At 31.9% G+C, this 12,138-nt stretch overlaps 1 protein-coding gene across 2 annotated transcripts in view; it reads left to right on the top strand.

Moving 5' to 3' along the window:
- LOC110035765 (electron transfer flavoprotein-ubiquinone oxidoreductase, mitochondrial) overlaps positions 1-7,266 on the top strand; it is a 77,907-nt gene extending 70,641 nt beyond the window's left edge. The window contains exons 16-18 of one of the 2 annotated variants that reach the window (XM_020740052.1): positions 3,207-3,335; positions 3,427-3,493; positions 6,914-7,266. In XM_020740052.1, the coding sequence (XP_020595711.1) occupies positions 3,207-3,335; positions 3,427-3,493; positions 6,914-6,997 (280 nt within the window). In that variant the 3' untranslated portion in view covers positions 6,998-7,266. Of the gene's footprint in view, positions 1-3,206; positions 3,336-3,408; positions 3,494-6,913 lie in introns of those variants that run through there. The other variant, XM_020740054.1, reaches the window with a different exon arrangement.
- The last annotated feature ends 4,872 nt before the right edge of the window (positions 7,267-12,138 follow it).

The raw sequence follows: 12,138 nt of genomic DNA, 5'->3' as shown, positions 1-12,138 counted from the left end.
GCGGCGCCCAAGCAAAATAGGTGTCCTCCCTAGGTAATTTCGACATTCCGAACGTTCTGGCATAGTTTATTTTGCCGTCAGAGGTCATTTTGACGAATTCTCCGATTTGCGCGCCAATTTTCTCGTGTCGAAAGTATAGCAATATGGGTGTCCTTTCCTACCAAAATTGGTATCCCGGACGCGTTGGCGCGGTCCAATTCGTCGTCGGAGGTCATCCGGATAAGTTCGCATTTTCACCCGTCCCTTAGGCTTAATTGAAGTCTGATTTCGTGCAAATTCGTGAATTTCGTGTATTTTGTGTGTGTACGTGACGAAAAAGTCGTGACGAATGTTTTCCTAAGGCTTGAAGTCCTATTTGGAACATTTTCTTTGAATCTACGCAACATAGCCCATAACCGCTCGTTCATAAGACGATGGTCTTGTGCCAAAGATGCTAGACATCAAAGGAAAATAGGAGTTGGCTGGAATTTCTAGAAGGGTGAGTCTCAATTCTAGTTTTCTAAGATAGCCCATAGGAATTTCTAGAGCTAGAATCTAGGCTCTAAGGAGGAGAAGACAAGACCTCACAAAAATGAGGTCAACACCGTACCATATGAATAAAGGCATGTTTTAGTTCAAAAGAATTGGTTTTACCGCAGGGGAGTTGATACTTAAGTGAATTTCTTCTGTAAGATGTTTACAATTCCCTAAGCAGTCTAGGTATGACATGGGTCTTGGTGTGTTGTGTTCCTTTTGAGTTATGTTTGCCACTTCTTTTTGAGTCTTTTTAACTTTCTAATGAAATGCTGAAGTTACAATAAGATTACACGCTTTGAATCACTCAAAAATCCTCCTAACTTCACTTACTTGCATTTGGATACTTCTTCCTTGAGTTTTTCTCCAATGCAGTGCTTCTGAAATGTTCATGAATACCTCCTTTCTTCGGCTAGAAGAGTATTTAAATCTTCCATTGCAAATCAACGCCGATGAACCACTCAAACCATCAAAATGCGTGCCTAGGCGCTGATATACGGCTCCTAGGCGCAGCGCCTAATTTCTTCCTTTTTTTGGTTGTGGTTCTAGGGCACTGGGCGACTTTTTGCCTTTTCTGTATTTGAGGTAAATTTTTAGCTTCTTGGGCGCATAGACACTTGGCTTTAGCATCTAGACGCTGGTCCTTGCCTTATTTTTTTTCTTTGATTCTTCATCTCTGATGAATTTTTGACCCTGAATTCTGCAAAACACATCATAAATATCTTTCAAGCATGTAAAATTAACATCAAAATGATGAAATAAAACATATTCTATGACATTTCCTACACACATCAGGTAGCTTGCCATAAAACTTTCAAAATCTTTCTTTTGTATGTCAAAACTTTTATGCAATATGCGCATCAGAGGGAGTCTATATTGACCAATTTAGTTGCGTGTGACTACTAGTGTTCCTTGAAGAAAAGAGTTTTTAATCATAGCGTGTGATCTTCACAGCCTTTGCCTTTGGGAACAAACCCTCTAGTAATGACTGCATTTGGGAAAGTAATTCATTTTTTCTGAGAATTTATACTTTTATTACATGAAACTATTACTTAATCCCAAAAAGGATCATAAATTCAGTCTTTTTTAACATAACCTTTAAGAATAACTACATATTTACTGTATTCCATGTAGATGTATTATAGTTATGCATTTCTTGCCAAAGATCTTATGGTAGATCCAAGTATTCTATGGTGTATTTCCCACATGGCATTGCGGCCGAGTTCTTTGTTCTAATCTGTTACATTTGGGCCACATCAAAGATCTTAATGTACATATGTTTTTTTGTCCCAATTTTTAAATTTTTTTTATTTTTGGGTAGAGTGAACACGTGTCTTTTATTTTAGGAACAACAATTTTCCATAATTAGAATGTAGAATACATTTGTTCTTCTGGAGTATTGAATGTAGGATCATCATATTGACGTTTTGTGACATAAAAATGGCTCAATTTTTTTCTTTCCATTAATAATGTGCAAATCAATGGTAATCACTTGAGATAAGTCTTTCTATTAAAACGATATGATGATGTGTTGAATTTATGTTTTATAATTCTCTCATTAGATTTGGATTCCCCGTTTAGCTGTACATGAATTTATGGTTACGGGAAATCAAGTAATTTTGTAATCTGCAAGAAGGAAAACGTGGTAGCAATGGGTAACAAAGAGAAAGAATTATAGAGATAAGGTTAGAAATAAAGGCTACAAATAAGAAGGGTTGGTGGATTGAAAAGAGATTTACAACATTGAAGGCTTGTAAGCTGCAGGTACTGCAGCGTGAAGGCTGTGGTTTATAAAAATGATGAGAAAAAAGCTTATGACTGATACCCTGACAGGAATTGGAGATAATTGGTTGTATTTCATTCCAATATTTTTGTAATATTTATGTCCTAAGGGAGCTTTTGATATGGAATATGCAAAATTAGAGAAGAATAATTAAATTAGCCGATGAATTGATGAGTGGGTAGAATAATAGTTACATAAGAATTGAAAAAAACTCACGAAATGATGATGTGACTACTAATTTCACATATCATTAAGGTGGCATGATAGGAATAAAGGTGGACTATTGGGCTTGATGAAACATTAATGGAGGTGGAATTGATGGGGATTGCCTTTTTTTATACTATTCTTTATTATGGAGAGAGGACATGTTCAAAAATACTGTAATTATTAAGAATCAAGCTTAAAGTTATAAAACTATATTATGGGATTGGATAATTGAACTCGAAAAATAACATAGCTATTGATTAACATAGCTTTTCATTTTAATGCCTCTTATTTATAAGCCAATTAGTTATGAAGATGTAATGTAGCAACTAATGAAAATTCCAGAGAACAACAAAAGAAACAATCTCACCTTCATTAGCCTGATGAAGATCCAGAGGAGTGATGAACAACCTATCATCATGACTAAACCCTGGGCATTCCCCCAGTTCTACATAGGTATTTCATTATTTTATAATTAAACTTTTTTATATGGTATGGAATAACTTAACTTTTATTTTGAGATTCTTATGGGGCCATATAATCTCTTCTGATTGTTGTGCGGATGTTAATGATGGGCTGTTTTTTATCAGAATTCAATGCAAGTTAGTAATCGATGAGCATTTAAGCAATTATTCACAATTTAAACACATTGTGTAAGTGCTTCTGCCCATTGAATGTCCTTTTCAAATCATTATTTCTTATGCAGGAGCAACACAAACCATGAGCATGACCAGCCTGTCCATCTCAGATTGAGGGATCCAAATGTTCCTCAACATGTGAACTTCCCAAAATTTGCAGGACCTGAGTCGCGGTATTGCCCTGCTCGTGTGTATGAGTAAGTTTTGAACCTTCAAAGACTATCTTCTTGGAAACTATTGGTTAAAACTGGCAGAATAAATTCTTGACAGTTTTTTAACTTGACTAAGGTATATTCCTGATGAGAAGCTTGGTCAGAAGCTCCAAATCAATGCTCAAAACTGCCTTCATTGTAAGGTGTGCTCCTCTTCTCTTCTTGTGGTTGTACTGTATATTGAATAGCAACTCGTACTCAGTATAAATCTCTAAAAATGTCCCAACTCAATGAAATACACATAAAATATTACAAATCAAACTATAATTAAATGAAATTATGAGTTGATCGTATACTGTTGTTGGATCTAAAACGTAACTAGAAAGGTATATCCAACAACAGTATTATTTGTAATATTAACAATATTTTAGATCCAACAACAGTATACGATCAAACTATAATTAACTTTTCTGCTCGTGTACTGTATATTGCACAGACTTACCATTGGATAATGACAATTGCCCCTCAACTTTCCTTCTTCCCACAATAGAGTTTTTCATATCCTGCTCTCTATCAGTAGGCGCCACCATCAAATAAACAACCCATCATTAATATTTATGTGGAAAATTACTATATTGATTGATAGCTACTTGGTATTTTTGACTTTTTGAATTTTTATACTATATTATTGCCCCTCTTAAGAGATTTTATTCAGAAAAGTTTTTAGAAGGTAGATTAGATTTTTAAATATAACGCAACGTAAAAAATTTACCCTCATTTTCGAAAAATTTTAAGTTATTGTTCTAGATTTCTTTTTGGCATAAGCCCATATGGTTAATTTTCTCTCTCGGTAATAAGCGAAAACATTCAATTGAAGCTTTTTGTTGGACGTTGAGCCTATATCATATAATAGTAATATTTTTAGTTTAAAATTAAGAAAATCACCATCCTGAATCTAGAGTGGATTATGGAAAGAATAATGATGAACTCAATCAAAATCTCATGCTCCCTTCTGCTCAAGTTTTTGTAAACTTTGGTCTACTATGAAGAGATTGTCAATGTTATCTGAATGAATAATGCTTGTCAAAAATTATGGATTGTTTTTAATGTTTATCTAAGAGGAAAATTCTAAGACGATTTTAGCTAACATTATAATTCCGTGCTTTGTTAAGTTTAGTGTATAATTCAGTACTTAGAGAATTTGGGTCATTAGGGAACTTCAGCGTTTTAGCCATGATCGTAATTTAATAGTGCATTTTCATAGCAAGTCACTTGATTAGAGGACATTCATTATAATTATATATTTTTGTGATTCCATTTTGCAGCAAAGTCACCTGCCGAATGATATGTGCTATATACTTGCCACTATAAGATCTTCTTAAGAGTGATTTAGTTATACATCTTATATGACATTGACATTTTATGAGTTGAGATTAATCATAAAATTATTACTCGTTACATTATTTTCAATGATAAATTAACTATTGCTTGAAGCTTAAGGACATCAAACATTAGTTGAAATTTTTTAGATTTTGTAATTTTCTTGAATTTTCATATTACATTCAGATTTAAGCCTAAAATGATTCACGTTAAAGTTTGAGGGCATTTTGTAATAAAGATCTCCTTTTTGTTGAAAGTATCTATCAATGTGGCTATCTTCATAGTATTTAAACAATTTCATTTTGTTCTTTTTGATGTTTTCAACCTTGTCTACTTGCCTGCAAATTTATTTAATTGTTCATTTCATTACACAGGCCACTGCTCCATCATTGTATTTAAAAGATTAATTATATAGGTTGAAATGCTTATGATATTTTTCAAGTAAAAATGCATCGAGAGCTTTCATTTTAAAATAAGTTTCCTTTATAAAAAACTGAGATTATATGTAAATGGAATAAATTGATGTTTTTCAAGTTTTTCAGGTAATTATTGAGTGAAGTGCCAAAGTAGTCCCCGATTATTTATATGGCGCCATTTTAGCCTCAAAGTTTATATAAGTGCCAAAATAGTCCCTAAAGTCTTTAAATTGGGGCCGGAATTATCTTCATTGAGGACAATTAGCTCGATTTTAAAATAATCAGAGATTATTTTGGCATGTCAATAAACTATAGGTCTAAAATGTCACCATGTAAATAGTTGGGACTATTTTGATCCTTTACTCATTGAGTATGCGACTGCATATTTGCTTCACTAGAGAACTTATTTTTAATTACTATTGCAATATTTCATCAAGATGTGAAAGTCTAGTAGTACGTACATGGAGGTCAGATTTCACAAGATAAGACTTACAATCTTGCCCTGTGGGCATTAGCTTGTTTGAGAACCTCACACAATAAAATGTCCCATGAATTTGATTTAAAAGAGAGCTTGCACCCACCTTTTTTTTTTCTTTTTTTGAAATAATTATATTTATTTAGAATGGTTCCATGCTTCTTGGTGTGAGGCAATTTAAGTTTATTTAGTTTTAAGTCTGTGCAATATTCTCCAACTAGACTACCTTGCATGCTGGGTCTTCACAAGCAAACATATTGATTCCGGCAAATTGATGTATTTTTGAAAGATGTGCATGCTGTTCAATGCGTTGACATGGTTTTCAATGCATTTGCCCAATGTTTGAACAATCTTTGAAAGATTTTTGTGTAATAGACAATACCCATTAACTTACCCAACAAGAGCGGGATTTCAAACTTCTGCTCCTCCTCTACCTTTTCATTAGAGAAATTGACATTCACATCAGTGCAGAAGACATTTGAAAGTGATAATTGGCACTTGAAGAACTCATAAGTGAGCTTACTCTTTCAATTCATCGGCGCACAAGACAATTTAGAGGAGGACGGGTCTAAGTTAGGATCCATGAAGGTGGAGGAGAGTCAGCCGAAGCCAAAAGGGGAGGAGCGCTCTAGATAACTCAGGCAAGAAAACTCTACGTAGAAAAGAAGAGGAGCCGCCAACTTGAGAGATAGAAGGGGGGGAAAAAACACTATCCCACGCATTTAAAAAAAAGTGACCTTTCCTCTTTTAAATTACTGTAGCCTTGATTTTATTCAAACCAAATCACGAATTTGCAAGCTAAAGCATTAGTGGCTTGTTTAGAAAATGAGTTCTTGCATTCTTTTTGCAAAAGTTTTAGAAAGTTTGGTGTTTGGTTGGATGAATTCCAAATGCAATGAAATAATGAAATAATTAAAATTCATTCTTAGTTCATTTTCAATGTATTTGGAATTTGTTGGATCTGGGTGAATTTCAACTAGACTACCTTGCATGCAACTGCCATCGATGCCTGTAACTTGCCGCCAGTCAACTACCATCCGCCGCCACTCACCACCTGTTTCAGCCCTCCACCGCTTACCGCTGCAGCCCTCCTCTTAACTGCTGCTTGATGCTTGTCATCACTGACCACATACTTTATACTGATTTCATTTTTCTTCAAACCAAATAAGAAAATCTGAAGTCTTGCATTTATTTTAGTGGAACCAAATAATTTCTAAGTACGGTATATTACTTTTACAGCGCATTTCTTTTTCAGCATATCAAACAACCCTATGGCATTTGTTCTAAAGCATTATTAGAATCGTTGTGAAAGATCATTTCCTTATGTTATTTCTCAATTATTTTTTTGGCAGGCTTGTGATATTAAAGATCCAAAACAGAATATTGAGTGGACAGTGCCCGAAGGAGGTGGTGGTCCAGCCTATACAATTATGTAGATCTTGCTCTACATTCTGCTTTCTGAAATTGCAATTCCTTCTCCAATAAAAGCCATACTAATCTTAATAGAAGCATAATAGCCATAAGGATCTGAAGGTTTACAGACAAAAGGCCGCCTCTAGGCATTACGGAGAGAGAATCTTTTATCAATTTAGGTTCTGATTCAGCATGATTACTCTGATCCTTCTTCCTTGTTACATCAAATGAATTAAAAACAAATAAAATTCAGTACTAGGATAATTTATAGGTTTCCTTTTTTAAAGAAGTATGGCAAATTTTTTTCTTTTTTTTATTTTAAATCGGTTATTTGTTTATCGTGTTCATGTTGATTTGAGTTAAACTGGATAGTGAAGAAATATTTAGTTTTATTTAGCTCGTTGTACATGTAAATGCTGTTGACATTTTTGCATATTTCCCAACATCAATTCAAGTAATTGCAGTGTTGATGACAAGCTGCCAATCCAAAATGTGTGTAGCCAGTCATTCAAGGTTTCTTATTTTCTTATAAAATGAAAGGCATCAACGCATTTGGAGCTTCAAAGCTTTATAAAACCTGATGAAAATATGCACAAAATTAAAATGAAAATAAAATCAATCTATGAAAGGATTGGGAATTCATGGCACAATAATTGAGAAATGAAAGTTACTCGTGCATGAAGTTGAATCCCCCAATCAAATTTCTTGACCGTTGTGTAAAAATGAAAATTCCCAAACAATGAAATTAGTGGGAGGAATTCAAATCAAATACATGTGAGGCATTATTGAAAGTTAGCCTCGAAGTGTGTATTCCCCGCATATATATAAAATAGAAATAAAAAGAAGTCTTACTAATTTTGAAATACCAAATGGCTGAACTTTACTACTTTTTTTTATCAATCAGTATTATATTATAAATTATCTAATTAAAAAAATAAGAAATCATTTAAATTTAGTTATTTTGGATGTTATAAAATCGAAATTTTATGATATTTATGAGGGTATATTTGAAAGTTGTATTTGTGAATAAATTCAGATCATGAACATGTTGTGAGTAAGGTTAATTTAAATTCAGTCTGTTAGAAATGCCATCAAGGGTACAACATGGTTGCTGATACTGCAAAATATCACGAAGACAACTCCTTGCAAATAACCGTCGATTAAAATTACATTCAAAATGTACACGTCATCGTGCGCCAAAGAGTGATCCTGTTGAATCCGAAATTGTATGGGAGAGATGCACAAAGATTAGTGTTGTAGATAAAAGAAAGAGAGAGCGCAACTAGGAATAGTAGAAGGATGCGTAAACTTTATTCAATAATGGACCCTTTGTTTAAATACTAGAGATTATTTTTTTGCCCTCGTTTTAGTAAGATGCTATAAGTTAATTTAATATTATACAAATATGTGATCAATATTCCTTCCTGTTGGTACTTCTGGGTAGGAGCATTCTACCGATCGGGTTGCTCTTTGAGTAGGCCGATCAATCAAGCTCATAGTATTACAGTTCTTTAAAGTGTAAGGAACCGAGCAGTGAATAGTCCGGTCTGCTCAAGTTCGCTTGAACCGATTACTGTGTCCTAGTATGGATCGATGGTAAATGGTCAGTCGATCCTTCGCTCGTCACAGTTGCGTCTACACTGAATCGTCAAATTTCTTCATGATTCGTGCAGACACATTTCTATTATACATCCCCATTTTATATGTTTTAATGGTATAAGCGCGGTTTACATTTTTTTTCTAATTGAGACATGCCTCAGGCTTATTATATTGAGAAGTTTTAGGCAGATATTTCAAATTATATTTGTCAAATAATATTATGATATATTTTATAACAGGCATAAATTTAACTTATTTAGGTCAAAATTTTGAGGAGCGATAGAGAGCTGCTAGGAGCAAAATTCTCCTGCTGGTTGTATGGAGGCTTTGCAAGCAACGAGTGTTGTAAGCACATCCTGTTGAGAAAAGTATCTAGCAATTTCAAGAGAGAAAAAATGTGGTCTACTATGGGCTGAACAATTATGTGCATTCCCAAGAACAGGTAAGGTTTTTCCAAATGAACAAATTTCTTCAAAAAATTTAATTTATTTTGTTACTATTAGTTTCTTTCTTTGTAAATTGTGTTTACTTTTTTTATTTGATTACATTATTATTATTTTTTATTTTGTTTAACTCATGATGAATGAAGTTAATCTGTTGTAGTTTATGATATATTTATGATTTCTTAAAGAGTTTTTCTATGTCCGGCCTAGCTAAGCAAAAAAAGTCCGAAACTGGGTCTTTTTCGGGATTATTTTGAGGGATTATTGCGTGCTGACGACGCACGCATCTCGCATGCACCGTCCAATGAATTTTTTTTCTTAAAAAAAAAAAATAATAAAAGTTGACCCACTGACATACACTTTTTGGTAAAAGAGTGCGCGGTGGGCGGACACAATAATTTTACTTTTTTCAGGGTGGTCAATTGCCCATCTTGGAATTTGCGATTCATCTATATAAGTACATTAGTAATTTTGCACTCCACCCACCCTCATTATTCTTTTTTACCAAGTAATTAAAAAGAAATACATATTTGATGATTTTGCTCGCCCTAAAAAAGAATGATGGATCTGCCCAGTGTTGGTTTTAGGGTGGAAATTAAACCTACTTATTCTAGTTGGATGGGGGGTTTAAGCACCTTTGGCATGAATTTGAAGCTCTTGTAAATAAAATGTGCGATCCAATTTGAATAAAGGCATGAAATGAAATATTAATGGTTTATAGGTGCATTTTGTATCAACCACTATTTGTTTTAATACATAATTGTTTTTAAATTTTATTTTACTTCTTAGAGATAGTACGATTGGGTAATATGTTCTTGTAATTAATTTAGGAGAAAAAAATTAATTGTAGAAAGCAAATAAATAATAATATTTTTAGTGATCTTTAAATAATGACAATGTTTCACAATAATTTTGGTTGATTTATTTGGGAAAGAAATGTCATATAAATTTGTGAAGCTATTAGTGATATGGACTATTTTCTAATATTAAATTTAGTTTTTGAGTGACTATGAACTTCTAATTACATTATGATTTTATCCATAATTATGAGTATATATTTTGGTATTGATTAAAAAAAAATTATTAATGTAGCTTTCTTAAGATTTTTATCAACTAAGCTAACTAGTGCCCACCTAATTGAAATACTTTTGGAATAATTTTTTTTGAAAATGTATAATTGTAATCAATAATACATCTAGAATAGCAATGAAAAACTTAGAATGTTGAAGAAAATATTTACAACATATAGGTCTTAGAATAGAATCAGTAAAACAAAAATTGAGTATAAGCCACACAATTTTAAGAGAGATAGAGAAATATAAGGGGATATTATTAAGACCTATTTTTCCTATAAAATAGGTCAATAATTTTATGTGCTTCTAATGGTTGGCTAATAGGAAAGTCATTATGCAAGCTTAGTGTGACAAATATAAAAATATAAATTAATTAAACTATAATCAAGCCAACAAATTTATATGAATTTAATTATTGGGTAAAATAAGTTATTAATAAGTAAATTGATCATGGTAGTAAGAAATATATGATAGATGCATAGGAAGTTTATAAAGACTAAGTTAGAATTAAATATATTAGAAATGTAGTTCATATAATATAAATTAATGATAAGTAATTGAAAACAAATTTAATCTTTTACTTATGTATGATGAAAGCCAATGCTTAAGTTTGTTTTCTAAAAAGAGGATAAAATAACTATTTGAGAATTATGAAAGTAAAAGAATGAACCTATTATAACATAGAAGTTATTCAAATAAATTGATGAAAAATATGTTTTAAATCTCTCATATGACACCACAAATGAATGAAAAGAAAATCATGTCTTCTTAACCTAGTTAATCAAAATCATTGGATTATTCAAGCAAATGAATAATCGTGCATCAAAAGTAACCGGTTGTCATTTTTCATCTGAAAATTATATTGGATTTATTTTTAAAGGTGAGAATAAGAATTTATCCATTAAATAGATTGCTAAAGCCAATACTTTGAAACTAAATGCAAAACCAACATATGCAGTGGCTAAGATCACAAACTTTTTTTTTCTTGGAAATTTAGTGATCTAACCAAATAATTCCATTGATACGAATAAAATAATATAACTTTTTTTTTAAAGAAATTAAACCCTCTCACGTGAGAGAATTTTTCGATTTTATATAGTTTTGAATAGTTTACAGATTCAAAGATTTGATTATTTAAATAATCAAATATTTATCAAAAGTAATACATCATCTCGAAAGATAGAAATATCACTTTGTGATTTATTTAATTGTTTAAATTAAGAAATTTTGGATATTAGTAAGGTGTACTATTAAATTGATAATTTTTTCCCATATCTAATCCGAAGACTAGATAGGGTTTAGATTAAATCTGGGTTGCAAACTTCCTATAAATGCATACCATTATATTTATTTAGATCTTAAGTGACAAAACTAGCATAAAAACATTCAATTTTGATTGATGTTTTATCTTTAATAAATTTTATAAGTTCAAGTTTTCATGACTGATTATCAGGAATTTCAAATGAAATTATTAATGGAAGTAATGGTAGGAGATGTCAAAAATAATGAGGACAATCCGTGACATCTCCACTATTCTATTGATTGGATTTAATGTATTTGAAAGAAGTTTATTTGATCTTTTATCTTGATATTTCATTAGAAGATAGGACTTATATTGCATGATATATAACTGTGAGAAGGTCTAGGATTTATGTTGTAACTAGAAGAGCAACATTGGAATCCTAAGTCTGAAGTGAGATTCACTTAAGGAAGTGAAACCTCAGAAACCTAGTCTAAAAGAAAAGAAAGAACGCAAACCAAATGCAAATGGGCTTACAATCCTAGCTGAAAAGTGCTGCCATCTAAGCCACCTAATTGCATTTAATATTATGCATGATAAGTCTCAATGAATGCAAGATAGGTAAGTTGTTATTTATTAAGAGTAATAGATCTTATGACTTGATTATAAATTAAGCTGTCAAAGTATGACTGATATATTAAATGTCATAAGAAAATGCGAATATGTTTTTGTAATTTAAGATTTTAAGTACATTACAATTCACAACACTATATATATATATATATATATATATATATATATATGAACTA

The sequence above is a fragment of the Phalaenopsis equestris genome, unplaced genomic scaffold (assembly GCF_001263595.1).
Source record: "Phalaenopsis equestris unplaced genomic scaffold, ASM126359v1 Scaffold199749, whole genome shotgun sequence".
In the NCBI taxonomy this organism is placed as follows: Eukaryota; Viridiplantae; Streptophyta; class Magnoliopsida; order Asparagales; family Orchidaceae; genus Phalaenopsis; species Phalaenopsis equestris.
The sequence above is the reverse complement of the archived record's forward strand: the minus strand, read 5'-3'. Positions and strand labels throughout refer to the sequence as shown.